The following is a 26,088-nucleotide window of genomic DNA, read 5'->3' on the forward strand; positions in this document are numbered from 1 at the left end:
GTCCATCTGTCTTGACGATGACTAGTCGGGGCCTCCTCGATGCTTTATCACTCTGCGTTGGCGTAGTCCCCTTTCTGTGTGAAACATCCTGTCACAGGCACTGCATATGTGAATGCCGGGATTGTATCGTCGATAGTGTTTCAGCTCTAAGGCTTCTCCAATCTTTTTATTTCTTCCTTCCCTTTGTGGAGACTGTTCCGCCAGCTACTCCTTTCTTTGGCTTGTTCCTCCCAACTCTCAACATTGATGTTCATTGCCTTCAGGTGCTGCTTTGTTACATCTTTGTAGCGAAACTGCTAACCTCCTACCTTGAGGGTTCCATTTTCCAGTTCCCTGTAGAAGATCATCTTTGGGGTTCGGTTGTCTTCCATTTTGACAATGTGCCCGGTCCATCATAGTTGCATAATAGCAAGGGTAGCTTCAATGCTGTCTAGATTTGCTCTCCTGAGAACTTCCACGTTTCATACGTAGCCACTCCATTTGATCTTCATAGTCCTTCTCAAGTGTCTCTGCTGAACAGCTTCCAGTTTCCTTATGTGTTCTCTATACAGAGTGTAAGTCTGCGGAGTATAGTAAGGCTGGCAAGACGACGGCGTTATAGATTCTACACTTTGTGTCTAGCTGGATACAGGTCCTTTTCCAAAGCCGCTTTTCTAGCTTACCAAAGGATGCACATGCGCTTTGGATTCTGCAGCTTATTTCTTTGTCAGTGTTTAGAGTTCTTCCAAGATATTGTGAGATTTCTCTCACAAAGTTTTTGCCCTTGGCAGAATGGACGAAAACCAAACAGAAATTACAACAAGCTCACCTTGAAACTTCAATGTAAATTTCATTAAAGTAAAAAGATCCATGTATGCAAAGGTTGCGTCATCTTCAGCTATCTGCCATTATTGGGCTGGTAACATTCAAAAGGGAATAATAGTTTGTCTTCGATAAAGGCTGGGTAGGATTTCCGCTGACGAAGTAGTGCGCAGGTTGGATTTGTAGTGTTGACTTCCAAGTCAGGCTGCTAGCAGGGTATACACAAGGAGTCCATGTAGAAAACTGTTCAATTGCGGACAATGGCGGGTCAAACAGTAAACCCTAATTTTTTTCTTGACAGACATTAAATTGAAGCCCAAACGTGCAAATAAAATTCACCCTACTTAAGGGCATTGGTAATTGCAATAATAAAGTTCTGCTCCACATTTGGGCATTTAAAACGTCTCAAAGCCACAAGTAATTTCGATACCTCGATTCGAGTGAGAATCCAGTCTGTTCCGCCCTGCGTCTTCTAGGATTTGAGTCAAAAATTCCCATGAGTCCAACTTAACGTCTTCCTGGAATCTGATCTGAAAAGGAAATTTAGCGCCAAAGAACATTCTTGGCAGTCAGTTATAATATGCAATCTGATTGGTTAAAACAAATCCGTGGGCAGAGAAACCGTCCAATAAAAGGCTTGCTTATTTCTGCAGAATTTCTTACAATATTTGAAGTTTTCAACAACTTTTAGCACTTTGCCATTGATTGTTATTATAGGCTGGTGAATCAGAATCATCAGCGATTTTTTCCAATGCTGAGTTGATTGCAAGTTGTAGTCTATCTTGCCATTTTCTATCTCCAAGCTTTGACATGTCTAGCCTTCCCTTGCACTTTGTTGTCGCCTGCTGTACATAGGTTTTATAGTGAACTTGAAGGTAGTCTGGTCTGTTTGGCAATCTGGTACTCGCATAGCTCTTGTTTTCTTAGCATCTTTGAGGTCCTTCCTTCTTGTGATAACAGTCCAGGAGATGGTGGTCTCTTTGACTTGGGATGTTCCCAGTAGTAATGGTGTGACACTTACGTCACCCGCGCGTCGTCCAGTGGTGGAATGACCCCGGTTGTCGGTTCTGGTGTCTCCTCGGCGATGATATCAACGGCCGGTTTCCTGAAACAGACTTGTCATACAAAACAATTGAAAGGACCAAGCCAACAAGCGTTTCCTTTTGTACAAACTTCCTTGTATTTCAACAACAGTACAATCGCCGCTAGCTGTTCAATTAGGGACTGGCCACTTGTTAACTGCGAGGTTTTCTCTTCTCTCTCTGATAGAAAACTCAATTATCTACGTGACAGGGTCAATCGATGGGGGAATCTTCGTTCGTCGGACCCAAGGAAGCAAAGCTCTCTCTCTAACTCTCAAGGCTCGCTGCTTATATTGTGGGGGCGTGGACTGGGTCTCTTCCCGTTTCAGGTCGTTGGCCAATCAGAATTAAGGGATCACTGTCCGTCAAATCTTCGCCAGGCGGCCTATACCCAAAAAAGGAGCTGTCTTTCTTTCTCTGTTGGCATTCGGGTGTTCTCTAATGGAACTTGACAGGTCGTAAAAACAGAGATGCCCAACTTAATTATTTTTGAGAGGACATAAAAACAGCTGAATCCGATTCCACAAAGGCCACGCGTCTTTTCAATAGGGTCACTTGTCGCCCCGCTGTTCGTCGACTGTTTGCTTTGTACATCGGAATTTCATTGGTATCCTCGCCACCCACGGGCTGTCATGGCCAATTTAACGTCATCACGTTCTCTCACCATAAGCTATGATCTTATCTTTTTTTCTCTGTCTTTCTTTCTCTTCCTTTCGTCGTTTACAGCTGCCTTTTTTTCCTTTTCTTTTTCCACGGGTTCACCGCTACTCTTGGCCTTTTGGTCAGGATCAAAGTGCAGCATCTGTTCTTCGGATGCCGCACTTCCATTTCTTGTTCTCTTTCGGTGGAGGAGAAATCCTTCACGACTGGGACAACTCCTATTTTTGTACCCTTGAGCGTCTCTCAATGGTTATCCAAATGTTGGAAGTGTTCATAATTGCTAGCTAAAACTCCATGCACAAACAGAGCAGCAGTTTTCCATCTGAATACAAAATACTGTTAGAAACCTACTGAATATATGTCAGCCTATGTCACAGTAACATATTGAGCGAGTTTCTAATAGTATTTTGTATAGTTTTTTTGTTTTTGTTTTAACTCATTTTCCCAAACTTACCGTGTTCAACAGAGTCAGGAGGCGTCATTTTAAATTTTCCAATACATCGGTAAACAGTAAACACTGTACGTTTTTCGAGCTGAATAAACATGTTACATTAAATAAAAACACTAAAAAAGTTGGGTAGAAAAATAACTTATCTTGCCTTTGATAACATTTGTTATATATTAATTTTTTGACAACTCTTTCGAATCTTGTCTATAGTAATACAAATACATTTTTTTACATACACTAATTTAGGACGCGATTTTTTTTTATTTTTTTTTTTATCTGGCACCGTTTGCAAGGGACTTCGAGTTTCGAGTCGTCTGTTCTTCTGATTGGCCTAAAAACTAAAAAAAAAAAGTTGTCTATCTCATAACATGGAGCTGAAAAGATGCAGTTTCATATTCAATCCCGGGTAACGACGGATAACCCTGCTAGTAAATCATTTCAAAATTCAGTGCTAGTGCACTTACTGATCCGCGCTATTTTTTAAATCGTATTTCCAAGTTTAATTAAAGTTTTATGATGTTTTTTTTTTATTTAATTGTATGGTTAAAGTATACAATAGGTACAAAACACCCTCCCCTCATCAGGTTAAGAATGGCTTTTAAATAATGTTATTATTATTTCAGCACGAATCAATAAGTGACTGCACTAGTACCAAAAATTCAACACCAAAATGTTCAGCATGATTTCGTTCTTTTCCCCTTAAAAGACAAACCTACAAACCTATCCACCAAATTAATGAAGAATATCAGACTTAAAAAGACAAAAAAAAAAAAAATGTATATATATTAAAATTTAAAAAAATGTATATATATTAAACTATTAAACCATTTAAAATCACGTTGGTTGGCGATATTACGTAATAAGGAATTGAGGGGAAAATGCTTTATTAATATTTGAATACATGATAATATTCGGATTCAATCTAAATCTAAATATTGACTTTAAAATGGAAAAAAACAATAAAGGTTTCGAAAAGATTCACAATTTAAATTATATTAAAATATATTAAAAACTCAACCACAAAACAAACACAACCCAAGTAAGGGTTACATACAAAAACTGCATTTCCTGTGCTATTCCGGTTTCGGATACATACAAACTAACTTGAAAATAATAAAAAGATAACACGGAAAAGGAGTTTTTTTTTTTTTTTTAACAATCTTTAATAAATATATAATACATAGATTCACTTAAATTATATTTTTCTATAATTAACAAAAAATTTAAACCTACAACAATGATGAGTCATTCATCCTTCAGCAAACGATTCTCTTCAGTTGAAGGACGTTACATAAAATTTCATACGAGGAAATAATTTTTATTTAAATTCAACAAACCATATAAATGCCGTTTCTTTTTATCTAGTCTGAAAATCATAATATTATTACGATGATGTTGTTGACGTTTCTAATTTAAATCTAATCTAAAAAGAAAAAAGTAACCAAAAAATATTCAATAAAAACACGAGGGTTCGACTGAAAGAAGGAAGGACGGTATGTATCCTCGAAAGACGTAATTAGAGAAAGACAATCTTACCATCTAAACGTGAAATCAACTCCAAACCTTTTATATGATATGCAAATTAAAAGAAATTAAATACAATGTACTTGAATTCTTAAAAAATAAACAAAAACAAAAAAGCAGTTACTAACCATGGATCACGTGCGTACTCCTCCATTGCTGGTAAAACGAAAAGGTTATTTTCTCTTTTCGTGTGATTTAAAGACGCGAAATTATTCCAACGAAACGAAATTCAACAGGAGGAAACTCTAACGCGCGAGCGCGCACACACACACACACACACACTCTCTCTCTCTCTCTCTCTCTCTCTCTCTCTCTCTCCAATGTTTTATTCAGATTTTCTTTCTCAATAAAATTAAAATTAAATTTTAATTTCATGATAATATTCAATCATTTAATGTACCATTAAAATTAATTGATATGTGTGTAAAAGATAAGCTAAATGTGAAATTTTATACATGTTTACATTTTTATTTACAAGAAAAAATTGTTATATTTAAATAAGTTCACATTTTATATGAATTATACTTGTTAATTTAACAATATAATAATATAACTTCTGATTTAATTAAAGAACAAATTTCTTGCATTCTTATGCTGGCTTGGGTTTTTTTTTTTTTTTTTTTTTTAAGAAAAAAGGGTATCAGTACAACATATTCAACAGTTATTTTCTTTTAAGCTATCAAGTTATATCCCCTAAATTATACCGGGAAACAAGAGACTGGACCCTTCATTTGGCTAACTCCAGCCCTTCAGGTAAGTTTAGCCTTTTAACTAGTCAAGTAAATGAGTTACTCCCCTTCCCCGTCCCGGTAACCTGCTTTTAGTTTTTTCATCTCAGTTGCTCCCCATTGTATTTATATAGAAAGGACATCATCTATTCTCCAAATACCACCCTCGTTTTCTTTTTTATCACACTTAGATTCCACTCCCATTTAGAGATTAAAGTTTTAAGTTCTGAATAAACTGGAAAACAGTAAGCAGTTATATTACAAAAATAAGCGTACGGAAGCAAGAAGGACAAAAAAAGAAGTTTAATTTATCTTTTATTCAGGGTCAACGTGATTGTAGTAGGTGCTGTTGGTATTGTCTCAATGTGCCGATGATGGCGGAGGCGGTGATGGGGACATCGATTAGCTGCTTGGAGTAAGGATAGCAGGTTGGTCGGCAGGCTCTTGAGAGTCGGTGGCAAAGAAGGGGTAGTCTGGATAGCTGCTGCGGGTGGCGTTTAAGGTGAGATCAATGATAGCTAGCTGCTGATGATGCTGTGGCTAGGGCTGTTGCTGATGTTTTAGGTGATGTTGACGACGGCTGGTTGATGCTGATGCTGTGGCTCTGGATGCTGATGGAGTAGCTGCATCAGCGGTCAACCTCAGTGTTCTAGCCTGCTCTGCCTTGTTGTCAAAAATCAGCTTTATTTAGACATGGACTGCAGACGTAGTTGCAGACCAGATGGCTCCGTGAGTTGATATGTCGTTTTCATTTTAGAGTTGTGTTAGTTTCCGTGCCTTAATGTACGGCAGATAAATCATCTGTTTAAAGAGTTTATTTATTTGTCTGTATCAGATTTATGCTGTGGATGTATTCGAAGTAAGAATTATACTCTCATAGTGTTTCATGGATTAATTATTTGTGTCGATATACATGCAGAATGGGCATTGACTGTGATGGTCATACTTCAAATTTGATTTTTTTTTTTGATAAATGGTTTTCTCTAGTAGTTTTCTTTGCTGGGATGACTTAAGAATTGTGCTGTTGACGTAGACACAGAAAAAAACAGACTTTAATGCTTTTGTGTGTGTTTGGTATGTATGTCCGTTTAGTTTGTGTTGACGAAGAGGGTTCGTCTGAGTGCCGCCATTGTTGTCTCTATCACTGCTCCTGCTGATTTTGTGCTTTGTTTATATAAATCTGGAGGGATATGCAATATAACAATACGCCCCAGATCTCTTCTTGTCGTTCTCGATGTTATCCTGTTGTTTTTGCTGGGATTTTCCTGTGTTGGTCGCCTTGTGAGGGATGTGTCTGATTCTCATCGAAATTGTATGTGGGATTGTTCAAAGGGTGTTTTTCATTGACATCGCAAGGTGGGGGTGGGAAATTTGTGATAAAAAGGTGAAGTGGGCGTGGAGCTATACGTTGGATATAAGCACGGTGTATCCAGGTTGTGGTGCCATTCTCATTTTGCATTTGGCACATCATGTTGTTTGTCTTGGTGATTGTCATGTTTCCTAGTTTTTGATCTGGTTTTGGTCACAGTCGTGGCAGAAGTAGTTTCAGATCCATTGGGTGGGTCAAGCTTCTTCTTGGATGTATAATTATTACTATCATTATCAATATCATCCATTATGGGAACAACCATCCGATTTCGTTCCCTTTGTCTGACTTTTCTTTTAACATGGTGACGTAGTTATGTTGTGATCACGTAATAATTTGTTCTTTTGCGTGTTGATCTGCGTTGTCTGCATCAGGGTCTTCTGGGGTGTTGTCGATGCCTCCCTTTTTTGTTTCCTCTGAGGCAGATGCATCAAGCTGCCACATGGTTTCCTCTGCTTCCTTCTTCAGTAGGATCTTGTTTTGTGTCACAAACTGGTGATTGCATGTACAGAACTTACAAGCAACAGATACATTTTCCCCACACTAGCGGCATCGTTTCGCAACCATGCAATCGAACTGTTTGTGAACCATCACCAAGAAAGTCCCTGTCTTGCTTTTTAAAATTATGTTATTCAGCTTTTCCTCCACAGTGCGAGATTCAGGGTGTGGTCTGATGGTTGAGTGATGCTGGATGATGTCGGTATGGGTGTTGTAGGTAGAATTGCGGGTTGGTGACATTGATCATATGATGGTGGATGTGTGTCGAACCTCCTTGTGTGGGTGTGCTTCTGAATTCCACTTTCGCTTTCTGGTTGTCGATCATGTAGGAACTAGCATATCATGGCTTTAGACATTTTGAACGATCAGAATTAGTGTAGCCTGAGCTGTTATTAGTGCATTTATGGGTGAGTTCTGGTCGCCGATTGTAATGTCAAAAATTAGTTTGCCAAGGGTGGTGATACTGCCATTGATGCCTTTTACTTGGACGTTCAAGTGGGTCACATGTTTCTTGGCCTCGTCTGGTTATTGGGATACTGGTATGATGTAGGTCAAGCATCCAAAATCCAGCTTCACAGTGTCAGAAGCTTGTGTTGCCAACATTGAAGGTGGAGTAACCAAGTGGTGAACGGTGAGCGTGTTCTTGAAAGTTGAAGATGTGATGACTGATATTGTATTGGGTCAGATGAGGCATCACATCACCTGACCGAAGGGAAAATCCTGGTCCTTCATCTCTGGTATGTTGTCATCCATTGCTGAGACAAAGATCTGTGCTTGGGTGCGGGGTGGGTGTTGATATCTGCAGCTGTGTTTAAAACAGGGAAGGCCTCTGAGGTATCTCTGGCATACAGGAAAACTTGGTGTTTGTTGACAAACTTTTTGATGCTGATGTTAGTGTTGATAGATTTGTTTGTTAATGCTCATATGGTTTGAGCGAGGGTGTCCGTTGAATTGGGTGTGTTGGTTCATTGTGTGATGTGTCTTTCTCTGACTCAGGTGGTGTTCTTGAGAAAGAAATACCATGTCTTGGGGGGTGACAACATTGGATTTTACACCGAGATCTAAGTATCATTGTGCTTCAGACGCTATACTAGTTGTAGTATAGTGATTATCCATCATCCTGATGAGGTGAGGGTAGATGTTTGTGTTCCACACTTTCACTTTTTTGCTGATAAGCATTGTGCCTATGATTGAAATAAGTTTGTCAACAGAGAGTTCCGAGTTTCTGTACTTTTTAAATTTGCATTTAATGTGGACGACTACTTCTCTGAGTGTAGTTTGGAGTCAACCTACAAAATCTGTTAGTTTTTCGTCATCTCGCCATTCTAAGTCCTAGGCTCGGCATAAATGTTGAAAGGTAATCATCTGGCTGCCATGAATTGTTAGGAGGTATTCCTTCAGATGGATGAAGGTGGATACGTTCTGTTCCGAGTCGAGCATTTACTGAAATATGCCCTGGTCCAACATGTCTTTCACAGACTTGACAAATTTGCCTTCCAGGCTGGGGTAGATTGTTATCTCTGGTACAATGTGTATTGTGTATATTTTATTTAATGCCATGATGAATTGATTCACATTGTTTCTTGGGTGGAAAGCCTTCTGTTGCCTCATGGTGTCTTGTATCATTTGTTGGCGCATTAGTAAGTTGTAATCATCGTTTTTCTGAGCAGTGGTAGTTGCTGTTTCTGATGTCAATTTTAGGGCAGTCATTATGGCATGTCCTTGGATGGTTGTGTCAGTCCCGTCTTGAAGCTGAATAATAGTTGTTTCTGTTTTTTGATTAGAGCGAATAGCTCTAATTGCATGAAACCCATATAGCTGTCCATAATCATCTTGCTGAACGTTCTGATACCAATATGTTATATTACAAAAATGAGCGTTTGGAAGCAAGAAGGACAAATGAAGTTTAGTTTAAACTTTTATTCAGGGTCAACACAATTGTAGCAGGTGCTGTTGGTATTGTCAGGATGTGCCAGTGATGGTGGAGGCGGTGATGAGGACATCGATCAGCTACTTGGAGTAAGGATAGTGGTCGGTTGGCAGGCTCTTGGGAATTGGTGGCAAAGAAGGGGTAGTCTGGACAGCTGCTGCAGGTGTCGTCTGGGGTGATATCGATGACAGCTAGTTGCTGATGATGCTGTGGCTAGGGCTGTTGCTGATTTTTTAGGTAAGGTTGATGACGGCTGGCGACTGCTGATGCTGTGGCTCTGCCAGCTGCTGAAATGGCTGTGCCAGCGGACAATCTCATTGTTCTAGCCTGTTCTGCTTGGTTGTCGAAAATCAGCTGTATTTAGACTTGGCCTGCAGACGTAGTTGCAGCCATGATGGCTCCAGGTATTGATATGTCGTTTTCAGAGTTGTGTTAGTTTCTGTGCTGACAAAAAAGAACTCTCTAACTTCTTTTAACTTCTGTTTCTACTCTCCGGATGTGAGTTACTTCCCTTGAGTTTTTCTTTCTTTTCTCTTCCTTTCCTCAAAGTAACAGGTCTCGTTCCCGGGTCTGTTCTAAGTAAAATAAAGCTTCTTAAAGTTCACTCCGTATTGAAATTTTTCATTACAATTTATTTTACTTAGAACAACTAAAACACAAACTATGGAGAAGTCCCTGAAACCCGAACGGCTGGATTTGGATCCCACAAAAATGGACACTGCCGACACGTGGATATACTGAAAGCCGTCATTCACAATATTCCTAGAAGCGGTTAATGGTTCACCACTTACGGATGAGTCGAAATTAAACCTGTTGATCAACTTGGTGCTTCCGACAATATATAAACATATCTCCGACATCAACAACTATCAGACAGCCATGAACGCCCACAAGGAGGTTTTTGTTTGACCCAAAGACATCATCTTTTGTCAGCATTTATTGGCTACTCGCCGTCAACGAACAAATAAAAGTGTGGACCAGTATCTACAGTCATTGAAAGAACTTGCCAAGGACTGTGAATTCCAGGCTGTGACAGTCATACAGGCGAGGGACGAATACATCAGGGACGCGTTCATAAATGGGATTTCATCATCCCACGTAAGACAAAGACTTTTGGAAAACAAGAGACTCGACTTACACATGGCATATGACCAAGCGCTCATGTTGGAGTCTGCTCAAAAACAACTATCGACTTACACCCAGTCAGACTCTTTGACTGCATCCATATCTGCTAGTAAAAACAAAGAGGACGAAAATGACCAGACTGAGCATGAGGAGCAACCCACGGCAGCGACACTCCCGGGGCAGAAATGCTTCTTCTGTGGAAAACCAAAACATAACAGGGCGAGTTGTGCCACCAGAAACTCGATATGCAAAAACTGCAAGAAGAAGAGGCATTTCGCACGTGTCTGTAGATCCCCAACGGCGGCTGCTACGAATTACGGTGAGTCTCTTGCTTCTTCAGTTCCTTGTTCTAAGTCCTCAAAAAGTCTATCTCGTTTGTCCTTGTGAGGAAAAATCAGAGGTGAACCTATTAGTATACTCGTCGATACCAGGAGCAAAAATTTCATCCACCCTGATAAAGTTAAGAAGCTCAGGTTAGCAGTCTTGCCAAATGCAGAGAGAATCTTAATGGCTAGCAGTTCTCATACATCTACTACTCTTGGACATTGTCTTGTATCTATCAGTCTGAAAGGAAGGGTGTACAATAATATCAAGCTGTCGATTATGGCAGACTTATGCAGCGACATTATTCTCGGGCATAAATTTTTAAACTGACATTCGTCAGTAGAAATACCTTTCGGAGGACCCCTCCCCCCTTTCCCCGTCTTGTGGGCTAACCACCATTAAAAATGTTCCTTACACCTCTCTCTTTACAAACCTAACTGCCGACTGTCACCCAATAGCCGTTAAATCCCGGAGACATACCCTACCTGATGCTGAATTTATTAAATCAGAAATAACTTGTATGCTAAAGGAAGGTATTATAGAACCCTCTCAATCTCCATGGCAAGCTCAAACTCTTGTAGTGTCTCCTGAGAATCATAAGAAGAGGCTTGTTGTGGATTATTCCCAAATGATAAATCGTTTCATTCTTCTAGATGCTTATCCTCTCCCTCAAATGGAGGATATGGTAAATGAGATTGCCACTTACCAAGTGTTTAGCACTCTTGATTTAACCAGTGCCTATCATCAAGTTGCCACCAAACCTGAAGAACGAAAGTATACCACTTTCGAAGCTTCTGGATCTCATTACCAGTTTCGTCGGATTCCGTTCAGAGTAACCAATGGACTAGCCAGTTTCCAACAAGTCATTGATGATATTATCAAACGAGAGGACCTCCGAGGAACCTTCGCCTACATCGACAATGTCACAGTTTGTGGAGAAAATCGGGCTGAGCATGATACCAATTTACAAAGCTTTATGAAGGTAGTGGTGAAGTATGGACTAACCCTGAACAAAAACAAGTGCCACTACTCTCTTGCTTCTGTAGACCTGCTTGGGTACACTATAAGCAAAGGTTCAGTAAAACCAGACTCTGACAGGCTCAAAGGTTTGATGGACTTGCCTGTAACTCCAAAATTCTTTATTTGGCCAATCAACTCTTGTGTTCTGACTTCCTTACTCCTCCCACACCTCTCATCATCCTTCACAGACTCCCTGCCTTCTTTGAATCTCTTACGCTACTCAAAAACTGATGCTCGATTCATGCAAGATGGTCCAAATGCAGTCTGAAGCATTCCATACGTTTGTTGTGGCATTTTTTCCAAGTTTAAAACAGAATTTTATGGCATATCGTTCTTCTAAAGTGTCCTCACACCCAGATTGCATTTTTGAAATTCACCAGCTGTGACAATCAAGCTTTAGTAAGGTGTATTCCAATTCCTGCTGCTGCTGTTTATTTAAACCTGAAATCATAAAAGTTTGTCAGTCAACTCATATGATGTATAGCAATAACATACTACAAGAGTCTACGACAATTTTAAATGCCTGTACAAAAAACATCTTGAAACTTATTTAAGACACCTCATAGTAAGAGCTTAGAGACAATGGCAGTTTCCTGTCTAGTAGCAACATAAAATAAACGTGTGCATACAAATGCCATTTACGATACAACATAAATGATACCAAAATATTTTGAAGTTAGCATAATTGTATTGAAACACTGGTTCTCACTATGTCACCAAAGTTAAATGGTGTAAAGCCTGACTAGTACTAGATGAGTGACCATTTTTGGAATCTTAGGTACTGTATGTCATCTCCTCATGACCGGGACATACAAGCGGCTGGAGCCTACTTGTGAATTTCGCATTCCGAGTAAACTTTCTCCTTTGGAGGAAGTTGATATATCTCACCCAGAACTACCAGCACACTAAGTATTAACAGTTCATTTTTTTTGTTTTGTTCTGTTTTTTGTGTTATTTTAAAACAAAAATAATACATGATAATTTCCTGTCAGTTTGTTTTCTTATTTTTTTTTATTACAATATTCCCTGAATATAAATATTTTCTTATGAGAAACTAAGAGAAAAGACAGGAGGTGGGAGTCAATGAGTAAAACAAAAATTAGAGTAATAAAACTTAGTATAGCTAGTAAGATATAAAAATATTTCTCAACAATCCAGGAAAATGATATTAAAATCTAAATTGTTTCATGTATAGAACTTAATGTCAGGGGAAACCCTGCAATTAATTTTATGACTTTATTGAAAACTGAATGTTAAACATCACTCACTGGTTCTATTAAACTCAAAACTATTTAAAAGCATCTAACACTCGATGAAAAGACTTGTTTTTTTTGGGGTTTTTTTTAAAAATATTTTTCCACTAAGAATAAAAGTTTTTTTCTTTTATATATTTTGACTTGAGATATATGTCAAGGTGGTCTTTTTTTTGACATTCGAGTATTTGAATTAATACTATTCTCTAATGCATTTGCATATATGCACTGATGTAGTTGTATATATGTGCATATGCAGTGGTGTGCTGAGATTGGATGACATCCTGGTAATGCCTAGGGAAAGCTGAGATATATTTTAGACAGAGAGATAGTTTGAATAACTGTTGTTGCAGTTAAGATAAAAATGAAATGTAATAAGTCTTCAGACGTACCTCTCCACTGTACTGTATATCGATACTATATGGCTGACTGGGATAGCTTCCGTACATTCATATCTGATCTACCTTTGCATTCCATGTTTAAAAAGGATGTGCCCTCTATAGTATCAGACCTAATTGTAGGCATAGACCGATTCATACCATCCAAAAAATTCCAACAAAACCCTAACAGCCAGCCATGGTTCTCCCCTGAATGTGCTGCTGCCATCACGCACAGAAATCATTTTCCATAGCTACCAACGTAATAGATGTACTGAGACTAAAGCTGCCAGCAACCACTGTAAAAGAGTAATAAAAAATGCAAGAGAGCTATATGCTCAGTCTGTTAAATACAAAGTAGCTGAGCAGCGGCTTGGTTCCCACCAGTTCTGGCAAATAGCAAACAGGATCCTGAATAGGAGCATGCATTTTATCCCAACCATCATCAACGGACCTGAGGTCATCTCGTCAGCATCAGACAAGGCCATACTATTTGCCAAGAACTTTGCAGCTAATTCTACCCTATGCGACAATGGCCATCAACTCCTTGTATTTCCCCCTATGCAACATACAAATATCTGTGTGTAAGGTCGCCAAGCTAATCAAGAACCTTGATTCCAGTAAAGCAACTGACCCTGACGGCATTCCAGTTATAGTGCTGAAAAAGCTCCAACCAGAACTTGTCCCCATACTTACAAAACTATTTAAGCATTGCCTTAAGGAGAAGTACTTTCCAACACCCTGGAAAACCTCATCAGTATGCCCTGTATTTAAGAATTCAGGTGAGAAGTCATCTCCCTCTCAGTACAGACCAATAAGGCCATCAACTCCCTGTATGTCATGAGTAAGTTGTTGGAATCCATATTAAATAAAGAAGTAGTCAACCACCTCAACAGAAACAACCTTCTTAGTAACATACAATATAGTTTCCACTCTGCAAGATCTACAGCAGATGTTCTAACGGTTATATCACATAGGATTAGTGAATCTCTTGACAAAGGTTTCCTTTCCAGGGCAATTGCTCTTGACATATCAAAGGCTTTCGATAAAGTATGGCATAAGGGCCTTCTTTACAAGATTTCCAGCTACGGTATTACTGGAAATGTTTTCTTAATCATTAAATCATTTCTCTCTGATAGGTTCATAAGAGTAGTGGTTGATGGGCAGAAATCAGAGGCCCACAGTATTAATGCCGGAGTCCCTCAGGGGTCCATCCTAGGCCCAACTCTCTTCCTGATCTACATCAATGATCTCCCAAAACACATACTTAAATCATTCGTTTACATCTATGCTGATGACACGACCATCTATGGCAACACATCAAAGGCTGTAAATGACAAAGTTCTCCTTAATTCTCTCTCCTCTGATCTTGAGCATGTGGTACAATGGGGGAAGAGGTGGCTGGTAACTTTTAATTCATCCAAAACCAAGCTTCTATCTTTACACCATCAATGCTCTGATCCCCATCTGGCATCAATTGAAATGGATGGCTCTCGTCTTGGGGAGGCTCCATGTTTTGATAAGCTTCTGGGCTTGACCTTTACTCCTGATCTGAAATGGAACATGTACATCAAATCTGTTGCCAGGAGCGCTGGGAAAATGGTAGAATCCTTCTACCACTCCAGAAGATATCTCACTACTGATGCAATTCTCTATCTGTATAAAAGCCAAGTATGTCCAAGGATGGAGTACTGCTGCCACATCTGGGCAGGAACTGCTAAAAGCAGCCTATCCTGCCTTGACAGAGTACAAAATAGACTTCGTGGTTTGGTGGGGGATGCCCTTTTCTCTTCCCTGCAGCCTCTCTCCCACAGAAGAGACGTTGCGAGCCTTGTTTTATCGTTACTTCCATGGCAAGTGCTTCAATCTCTTGTCCTCCCTCGCCAATCTTTCACGAGAAACACCCGTCTGGCTGAAACTGCTGTCAATAATTTTCACCACTCTTTATCTGTGCCTAAATCCAAACGTAGATTCCATAAACAGAGCTTCTTTCTCAGAAGTGCCCGATTGTGGGACTCTCTTCCGTTCGCCTGTTTCCCACCTGACTACAACTTGGATGTCTTCAAATCCAACATAAACAAATTCCTGACAAACTGCCCCCTTAAGTAAGATACTCTATCAAATCTCCAATACTAATGATTACTACAATACTATCTCATTGATTACTGTACACTAGGCACCGCCAAAAATGGCCGCAAAATCAAGTTGTTGTTGTTTTTTAAAACTAAATTACATTTATTAAAATCCATTATTTCTGAGTAACTTTTTTTTTCCAGAAAGATAAAACCCTGAATTTTATCATATAGAAAATAGAATAATGTAAAACTTTTTCTACTATTTTTAATTCAATTTTAAATGTTAAATTTTCCCAAAAAGTTAACAATTGTTATTTTTTGTCTTGCACAAAAAACGTACTTAAATATTTAAAAAAAAGGGTTTTTGAAATAATTTATTTATTCATTTATTGTCTAACTAAGATTTAGGATGATTTTCTAAGAGAATATGCAAAAATATTATAATATAAGTACCTGAATTTCAAATAATTCCACTTATTCATATATGTAACCAGATATTTCGCGTCGCCGAAGAGTTCAGATCGACTCTGTTTACGTTTTCTTTCGATGAGACGAAAACTATGGAAGACTAAACAGGCCAAAAAAACTTATTTTTCAGTGACGAAAATTTCAATGTATTATTAAGCTGAGGCTGGCCAGTACCAGATGGGTGACCATTTGTATGAGTTTGGTTTTTAATGTGTATGTGTGTGGGGGCCAGGCTCCCCAAAATGGGGGGAGGGGGCAATTTAAAGCAGAATAAAAAAAAATTATTTCAGCGCTTTTGGTCCACCGTAGTCGAAAGGCGGCAAACGTTTTCAAACGAGATCGAAAAAAATGATGCTATTTTTAACACAAAGGGCACAATATTTATCGAATTTTTTTTTTTTGTATCGATTATTCAAAGCATGCTCTGTTTAATAATAGTCATGCATTATTCGGCTCGCTAAAAAAAAATTGTTAATTTATTTATCAAAAATTTTAAAATGGCTTTTTTCGTATAAATATAAAAAAAATTTTTTTTTTGTTTTGCTTAACTTAAATTAATTATTTTACTTAACATATTCACCGAATTTCACACTTCAAAACTCAAAAGCGGGATAATTAAACACAATCGAAGTTCTGATATTCAGACGTCAAAATAAGGTATGCAAACAATTTTTTTTTTTTTTTTTTTTTTAATCTATAATTCTGTCCCTTACAACAACACAATATGTTTTGTTCAGTTTCAGATGATTATTTTAAGCATATTTGTTCCCACTTCAAAACAAGGGGGGGTTTTGTAAGCAAAAAAAAATATATATATAAATATCGTTTATGAAAAATAAGTACACTGTTATAAAGTTCATTCTTCTCCTAATAATCGCTGAAAATTTCGTATTGATCGGATAATTACCTGATTTTTGGTAGATTTTTAAAAAGACGGTCCGTCAAAAAGTACTGACCTGCCCCCCCAGTTTTGGCGGTGCCTACTGTACACGCAATAACCCTTATCCCTGAGTGGCCTCCGGGCCTTGATAAGTGGTGACCCCCATGTAAAAAAAAAAAAAAAAAATTTGAATGACAAGATTCGCTGCCCCCCCCTCCCCCTCCGCATGTCACTGTGCACACAACTATAGTATCATAAAATTGAAAATAATGTTGTCAACAACTGATCTTGATCAGTATTTTTATCATGTCATTTTATTATTTTTTTTAGCTATCTTCCATTCAGACTTCTTTTGGTGGTGCTAAATTTATTAAATTTATGGCATACAGTGTGGAATATCCATTTAAATAGATTTTAATGATAATATAACCAAGATAACAAAAGTTTGACAAACTCATTACCTTCACCATGAAAATATACATTGTTAACATCTGTGTTCTCGTCCATCTCCATTGTTTCACACTTCTTATATGTAAACTGGTTATTGTTTTTCAATCTACCAGTAATTTAATTGCACTTCTTTAGTACTTTTTTTTTTTGTTACATAGGCATCACCACTTATCAAGGCCAAAGACCACTCGAGGATAAGGGTTAAGAGTGTACAGTAGTCAATTGGACAATATAGTAATCGTTAGTAATGGAAATTTGGTAAATTTTTTAACTTAAATGGAACAGCTTATCAAGAACTTGTTTACATTGGACTTGAAGACAATCAGATTGTAGTCAGCTGGAAAGCAAGAAAACAGAAGACAGTTCCACGGGCTTTACAGTTTTAAGAAAGAAGCTTTGTTCATGGTCTTTAAAAGTCATATTTCACATCGATCATATCATTTTTATATAATTTCTCTACTTAATGCAATAGAAATTTCTTATTGATATTTATTTGCTAAAGTTCACTAAGGATGGGGTAGAGGTATTATAGAAAAATATTATCTTTCATTGTTACTGGTAAATGTTCAAGAAAGAACACTAAAACTAGGTCAGTTATCGATTACTTATTCTTTCTATTATATTGAACGCATTTTTCTCAAAGTTTGTACATGAGAAAGAGAGAAAGGCAGTTGAAAGGAGAAGTGTATTCAAAAAGTTGATTATTTTAGAAATAAAAATTAAAATCATTGTAAAACTGTTTATAGATGTTCAAAATGAACACAGAATGCATTAAACCATATAAAGCACTCTAATACAAAGGTAATAATATCATCTGATTACATAAAAAAAAAAAAAATCTTACTTGAAAATAGATTTGTTTAGGACTTTGTTATTGATTGCATCTTCAGGCAGATAAAAGACATCACATTTACATATTATTTTGCATTTGGAAAAAAAGAGAAAGACAAAAAAAAATTATTTAAATAACAATTAAAAATAAGGAGGTAAGGCTTTAGCAATTTGGCTATATTTTAAAATAGTATTTTCAAGTTAAATTTAAGTTTTACTTTATCTTTCTTTTTTTTATTAAATTGTTAAGTGATTAGAAAAAATCAGAAACAAACTAAAATTTGGATGCTCAAATTCCAGCCAAATAATATCACCAATTCCAAAACTAACCACTCATTTTAAACATACAAAAAAGAAAGAAACAAAGTCATTTGATTTTTAGACACAATGTCTTTTAAAAGATTTTTGGTTAAAGCGTTTTCATTGGTTTAATCAATTGTTGAGCTAGTTAAACAAAAATGAACGAGATTAGTATTTTTGTTCTTAATAAAAACGTTTTATTATTAAAATCTTCTAAAATTAGTAAGAATAAAAAAATTGATCTGTACAGAAACATAAATGCAAGATTTTAGAAGATTTTGGTCTGCAAAAAGCTGAATGTCTTCATGGTCCGAATTATGAATGTTCTTTTATAATGAAAAAAAAATAATTGTAGTCTTGTGTTTGATCATTCATTTTAATCAAACAATAATTACATTGAATTTGTCTTTGTTTTTTTATTTATTTTTTTATTTTTTAAATTAAACATTTATTTTCTACTTATTGCTTGTGTCAAAATCCATTAAAATTTGTCCAGATTTAGAATTAAAACTGATAGCAAGAGGTATTTTGGAACCACATGAAACACTGATAGGAGTCTTCAAGAGATGAATTCCTTGGCGTGAGTGTCGATCCCAGGTGACATAATCACCAGAAGAACAGCCGTCTGGCAGCTTCATGCCGGTACTGATAATGGACTCGCCAAAATTGTAATCAACCCAGAATGCAACTGCATTACATCTACCATCCCTGAAAAAATAGAGTAGAAATAGAATAAGAAATAAATCACAATTAAATAAAAAAATAAAAAGGTTTGATTTGTCTGCTTTTGCAGCAAATAAACAATTTTTGCATTAGTTAATGCCAAAATACATTAACCCATTGTATATGATTATTCGAATACAAGTTGTCATTTAACTCATATCAGAAAGAAAATTGCAGGCTCACACCTAACAATTACCACAATATACATGTTCTATCATAAAAAAAAAAACATGACACTTTCAAAACATGTGAATCAAATCTTATCCCTACTATAATATAAAATAAATGCTCTGCTGAGCTGGCACCTGTCCTCTCCAAACACTATAACAAATGCCTTGTAGAATCTTGCTTCCTTGATAATTGGAAAGTTGCTTTTGTGATACCAATTTTCAAAAACTCTGTTAAAAGAACTGACTAGAAAATTATTGTCCCATAAGTCTCTTTCCACTTTTTGCTTAACTCTTTGAATCATTAATCAATCTGGCAATAGTACACTACCTTTAAAATGCTAAACCTCTCTTTGATCAACAGTATGGCTTTTTTTTTTTTTTTTTTTAACAAAATAGTCACCACTTATCAAGGCCCGGAAGCCACTCGGGGATAAGGGTTATTGCGTGTACAGTCTGTTAATGTTGAGAATTGATAAAGTGTCTACTTAAGGGGGCGGTTCATCAGGAATTTGTTTATGTTAGACTTGAAGACATCCAAGTTGTAGTCAGGTGGGAAACAGGCAGACGGAACAGAGTTCCACAGGCGTGCAGTTCTAAGAAAGAAGCTTTGTTCATGGAATCTACAGTTTGGTTTTGGCACAGATAAAGAGTGGGGAAAATTTTTGACAGTGGTTTCAGCTAGACGGGTGTTTTTTGTGAAAGATCGGCAAAGGGGGACCAGGGATTGGAGCTCAGACGAGCACCTGCAATGGAAGTAACGATAAAACAAAGACAGGCTCACAACGTCTCTCCTGTGGGAGAGAGGTTGCAGGGAAGAGAAAAGGGCATCCTCCACTAAGCCACGAAGTCTATTTTGTACTCTGTCAAGGCAGGATAGAGTTATTTTAGCAGCTCCTGCCCAGATGTGGCAACAGTACTCCATCCTTGGACGTACTTGGCTTTTATATAAGTAGAGAATTGCATTAGTAGTGAGATATCTTCTGGAGCGGTAGCGGTAGAAGGATCCTACCATTTTTCCAGCGACCTTGGCAATAGACTTGATGTACGTGTTCAATTACAGGTCAGGTCAAGCCCAGAAGCTTATCAAAGCATGAAGTTTCCCCAAGTCAAGAGCTATCCATTTCAATTGATGCCAGATGGGGATTAGAGTGTTGATGATGTAAAGATAGGAGCTTGGTTTTAGATGCATTAAAAGTAACCAGCCACGTCTTCCCCCACTACCACATACTCGAGATAAGAGGAGAGAGAATCAGAAAAAACTTTGTCATTTACAGCCTTTGATGTGTTGCCATAGATGGTTGTATCATCAGCATAGATGTCAACAAATGATTTAAGTATGTGTTTTGGGAGATCATTGATGTAGATCAGGAAGAGAGCTGGGCCTAGGATGGACCCCTGAGGGACTCCAGCATTAATACTGAGGGCCTCAGATTTCTGCCCATCAACCACTACTTTTATGAGCCTATCAGAGAAATGATTTAATGATCGAGAAAACATTTCCAGTTATATTGTAGCTGGAAATCTTGTGAAGTAGGCCCTTATGCCATACTTTATCAAAGACTTTGGATATGTCAAGAGCAATTGCCCTAGAGAGGAAACCTTTGTCAAGAGACACGCTAATCCTATGAGATATAACCGTTAGCACATCTGCTGTAGATTTAGCAGAACGGAAACCATATTGCATGTCACTAAGAAGGTTATTTCTGCTGAGGTGGTTGACTATTTCTCTATTTAATATGGATTCCAGCAACTTACTCATGACACACAGGAGACTTATTGGTCTGTACTGAGAGGGGGACGACTTATCATCTGAATTCTTAAATACAGGGCATACTGATGAGGTTTTTCAGGGTGTTGGGAAGTACTTCTCCTTAAGGCAACGCTTAAACAGTTTTGTAAGTATGGGGGCAAGTTCTGGTTGGAGCTTTTTCAGCACTATAATTGGAATGCCGTCAGGGCCAGTTGCTTTACTGGAATCAAGGTTCTTGATTAGCTTAGCGACCTCACACACAGATATTTGTAGGCTGCATAGCGTGTTGTCCGTTATAGAAGGAAATACGGGGAGTTGATGGTCTTCGTCGTGTAGGGTAGAATTTGCTGCAAAGTTCTTGGCAAATAATTTTGCCTTGTCTGATACTGACGAGATGACCTCAGGTCCCTTGATGATGATTGGGATAGAACGCACGCTTCTGTTGAGGATCCTGTTTGCTATTTGCCAAAATTGGTGGGAACCAAGCTGCTGCTCAGCTACTTTGGATTTAACGGACTGAGCATATAGCTCTCTTGCATTTTTTATTACTCTTTTACAGTGGTAGCTGGTAGTCCTGAAAGCAGCTCTAGTCACAGTGCATCTATTACGTTGGTAGCTATGGAAAAAATGATTTCTGTGCGCGATGGCAACAGCACATTCTGGGGAGAACCATGGCTGGCTGCTAGGTTTTTGTTGGAATTTTTTGGATGGTATGAATCGATCTATGCCTACAATTAACCATTCGGTCAGGTCTGATACTATGGAGGACACATCCTTTTTAAACAGATATAAATGTACGGAAGCTATCCCAGTCAGCCATAGAGTATCAATATATTGTACGGTAAAGAGGTACGTCTGAGGACTCATACCATTTCTTTTTTATCTTAACTGATACAATGGAGTAATCGGAAGATTCCAGAGGGGACAGAATAAAACATGAACATAGCTCAGGGGAGATTGTGAGAAAAAGGTCTAGAAGGCTAGCGTACTGACCGGGAGTATCGGGCACATGGGTGGGTTCGTGAATAATCTGGGTGAGGTCATAGGCAATGGTGAAATCATGACAGAACCTCCCCTCATCATCTGTTTTGTTCGAGTGGGTCAGCCATACCACATTGTGGACATTGAAGTCACCACAAATGTGGATATTAGCTGAAGGATGTGCAGACAGGATGTGGTCAATTTTCTCAGATATGCTCTGAAAGATAGTAACTCTACTGTTGTGGGGGGCAATAGAGGGCAAATATAAATGCAGTGGTGTAAGCAAGTGCAACCCAGGAGCACATATAAGGTAAATTAGGGTCTTCACTGGAGATATCCCTAACACATGGGAAGTTATCTTTAATGTAGGTACATATTCCATGCCCATGGCGATCTTCGGGGTCATATTTAGATGTTAAGTTAGAGTATCCTTTAATTATGAATTCTTCTATGGAAGTGGTCGGCCCTATTCCAGTTTCACTTAGAAAGAATATGTCCGGTTTTGTCTCCTGTAATTGGGTTTCAACCTCTGGAAGGTTGGAACGTAGACCCCTGATGTTGAAGAAGGAGACATGGTAGTAGGGGTCTACGTTGGAGGATGGGGTTCTAGGTCTATTCGGGATTTTTTTCTGGAGATGTTTCATGCTGAGAATTTGGGATTTGTGGAACAGGTCAAGAGACTTGGTTAGAGCAGGACAGAGAGGGGAAATTAAGGAGGTAAAAGAAACAAAGAAATTATTTTTTTCTTTTGTAGCACATGATAAGGTAAAGCCGTTACAATTATCCACTAGTATGGCATCGAGAGGCCCCCACCAGAAACTACTGCATGGTCCAGAATCCATTCACCAGATGGCAATACAGCAGCCCCAGTACTTTGCACCTGCTGATAGGACAGCCTCCTTAGTGGTTAATCCAAGGTTCGGGTCCTTGACTATCAGGCAGATAACGTCAGCCCAGATGAAACGTTTACTTCCAGCACCCTTACTAGTGACATGGCCACAAGGATAGACATAGAAACAGAAGATTTCCAACATCTCAGGCTATTGTTCACATCCTGGAAAGCAGCTTTTTCTTCACCCTTTGTCAGAAAAATCACTCATTCGAAATGAGGACTGAGGGACAAATAAGGAGGCAAATGGCTTTAGGTTTATGCTTACTTTGTTTTACAGCATATCATCCAACTATGGGTTGATGCAGAATTTAATGCAAGACATTCCAGTGCTCATGCACTTATCTTACCGTGCTATATTTTAAAATAGTATTTTCAAGTTAAATTTAAGTTTTACTTTATCTTTTTTTTTTTTTAATTAAATTGTTAAGTGAATAGTTACAAAACACCTCCTCATGTTAGGAGTAGCTTTTTAAATAATGACATTGTTATTTCAGCACGGTAGCATAAGTGCATAAGTACCAATATTTCTAAAATACATTGCTCTTACTGCTTAATAGTATAAATTTAGGTCATCCTGTTCTACCCTAATGTTCATCTGGACGCATGTACTGGATAAATTATGTGAGCAGTAGCATTAGATCTCTAAAATTTTGTCTGGCATGAAAGTCTTCTCAGGAAAATCAACTCTTATGATATTTTTGGATGAATACTTAATATAATCAAATCTTTCTTAACTAAAAGATCCAGGCCATTCTCAGTGGCCATGCATCTAAACAACATCATATCAATTTATTATTCCTGATTTTCATAAATGAGATGCTGATGATACCATGCTTTATGATAGCATGAGAAAAGTATTTAAGTACAAGAAAGCATTTACTTTTTTACATCTATTATTATTAATCCAGAATAAATGGGGAAATTTAAAAAAAAAAGATTTAAGTACCTTTTAAAAGTAAGAAATCTTTGGCATCTTGCATTACTATCTGAAAGAATGGAAGAAACATCAAAGGAATTCATCTCAACTGGATCAGAGAGGGCATAACCTGGGTACTCCCATAAGGGCTCCGCTTCAACATTTTGGTCTGCTCTTATGGATGAATCCTTGGAAGAAAAATATAGAAAAGAAATAATAAAATTAGAAAATGTGAAAGACATTGAAAACAAAGCTTGGTAATAATCAGCTAACATACTTCTTAATTTCCGAAGTAGTGACAAGGCAAATCAGTTCCTTTGCAAAGAGCGCAAAAAGTGTTTTAAAAAATCAATAAAACTAATTTCAATAATTCTTAATTAAATCTTTTAAATGTGTTTTCAATAATTCTTTAAAAAAAATAAAACTAATTTCAATAATTCTTATTTAAGAATGATCAGAAAAACGTAATAAGAAGAGTACATGCACAGGGGAGATATAGGTGTAAGAGAAAAAGCGAAGGAACTGATTTGCCTTGTCACTACTTCCAGTAGCAGACACACCGGAAGTTGGGATGTATGTTAGCTGACTATTACCCAAAGCTCTATACCAAGATCAAACAACTTTTCTGAAGTAAAATCTTACAAAGAATCTAATTCAATGATATTAATTTTGTATTAGAGGTTTTCTGTGGAAATACGTGTTTTGATGTCACCCAGTTAGCTCTGTCACTGATGAAGGGGTGGTATCCGAACACCTATTCACTATAACCTGCTGGTATGGATGATTAATTAAAAAAAATCATACTAGCAATTCACCACTTATTAAGGCCAAAAGCACTCAAGGATAAGAGTTAATCATATTTTCAATTAGATGATGAAACAGTACTATGAAAAGATTGAGAATTATAATTCACAGGCTGGTATGGCAGATATTTGTTGACATTAGACTTAAATAAAAAATAGTAATATGGGTTCAGGACTGGGAGCAGAAATACACAAGTGATCTTCATTCATGCTGGGGCAACATCGAAAATGGCTGCTAAATGCAGGTTAATTTTAACATTTTTTTTATAGAATCACTTCTTCCAATTAATTTTGATTCATTAAGGGATTATTGGGAGGGGGTGATATTTGGCTTGCTACTCAGATTTACGGTTAGTGAAAAAAGCATAAATATATCTGATTGAAAACAGAAGATATTCTATAAAATTACCCTAATTTTAATAGATTGCCTCCTAAGATTTTTTTTTTCATCAGAGAAATATTCAAATTTAAATGAAATCCAAATATGACAAAATCATACAATTCAACTATGCTTTCCTGTATAAAAGATTTAGAAAACAAACATATTTTTCTCTATATTTCCCTATAAGATTTGAATTCGACTAATGAGCAAAGCTATAAGAATACTGACTGCACTAAATAGCAACAGTAGTTATATTGCCAAGAACAATTGTTTTTACAGCTACACTAAGAACTATCTTTTGTTTTTTCTATTTCTTATTGTTTTTTGTATAAAAAGTAAACCACCTTATGCTTAATCATTCCAGATTTTAATGTTGCCTTTAATAAACTTCATTATTGATGCAATGGAGTTCATCAACAAGAAATAAAAATCATTTCTTTAACTTGAAAGAAATATGGAAAGGTGACCAAGCATAACTCAAGATATTAGGAGATATTTTTGAAGCAATTAACTTAGACAGGAACATCAACCAAATGCTGAACACTTTTAAATATAATTGATTCACTCATTCATTCAGACATGCAACCTAAATACCAAGAGACACATTCGCATGTATTTGTAACAGCATTCATTCTGGTTGGGTACTACCAGTTCCATTCCTGATCTGCACCACATTCCATATCATAGTGGCCGACACATGGTGGTCCTGAGCGAAGTCACAAGAGATCGTTTGTGAATCATGATTTCACCATCAAAGACTGGCCACCTGTGGACATGAGAGCAAAGTTGTTTTTACAATTGTTGCTCATATCCTCAGCTGCTCACCCATATTGCTTGCACTACCTAGACAGAGGGATAGGAAGGATTAATTTCCCTTTTGGATGATGAGCTACATGCCCTAAACATCAAAGGTTCTGTTGTAACAAGCTATATGGCAAACAGAAAGCTCAGGTTGAGGAGTTGGCAGAAAACAACAGTCGGGAAATGGTCAGTCCACCCACAATGCAGGATATGGTGGAGGGAATCATAGTTTAAAACTTACAACTTATGCTGATCAATCATCTTTGTTGGCCATGTTTTCTGGATGATAGATTCAGAAACGACTGTACGGTTGATATTGAAATGTACTGACATCTCAAAGGTGGATCTAATGACTCTTAACCTAACTTGATATTCAACCTCTGTCATATAAGACGAATCAATTTTCTCAAGAATAGCAATGTTATTTTATGAAATGTTGATAAAGCTTTAGTGTTAGATATTAAATGTGGATTTGTAGGAGGAAATTTGCTTTGGCAATTTGATTAGAAACTTAAAGACAAACATTGCCA

The 26,088-nt window shown here is 37.4% G+C and overlaps 2 protein-coding genes across 4 annotated transcripts in view; both read right to left on the reverse strand.

The window, feature by feature from the left end:
* LOC145303602 (mitochondrial import inner membrane translocase subunit Tim17-A-like) overlaps positions 1–4,834 on the reverse strand; it is a 94,346-nt gene extending 89,512 nt beyond the window's left edge. Inside the window, exon 1 of one of the 3 annotated variants that reach the window (XM_080145191.1) lies at positions 4,644–4,834. In XM_080145191.1, coding sequence (XP_080001317.1) covers positions 4,644–4,669 — 26 coding nt within the window. In that variant the 5' untranslated portion in view covers positions 4,670–4,834. Of the gene's footprint in view, positions 1–4,527 lie in introns of all 3 variants that reach the window. The other 2 variants (XM_080103225.1, XM_080103141.1) reach the window with 2 other exon arrangements.
* A 13,478-nt stretch (positions 4,835–18,312) lies between these two features.
* Positions 18,313–26,088, reverse strand: part of LOC145239799 (protein arginine N-methyltransferase 7-like) — a 57,908-nt gene continuing 50,132 nt past the window's right edge. The window contains exons 13-14 of the mRNA XM_080103358.1: positions 23,603–23,760; positions 18,313–18,848 (exon numbers count right to left, since the gene is read on the reverse strand). Of these exons, the coding sequence (XP_079959484.1) occupies positions 18,596–18,848; positions 23,603–23,760 (411 nt within the window). The 3' untranslated portion in view covers positions 18,313–18,595. The remainder of the gene's footprint in view (positions 18,849–23,602; positions 23,761–26,088) is intronic.

The sequence above is a fragment of the Euprymna scolopes genome, chromosome 1, assembly GCF_053919585.1.
Source record: "Euprymna scolopes isolate OS-2025 chromosome 1, ASM5391958v1, whole genome shotgun sequence".
Taxonomy (NCBI): Eukaryota; Metazoa; Mollusca; class Cephalopoda; order Sepiida; family Sepiolidae; genus Euprymna; species Euprymna scolopes.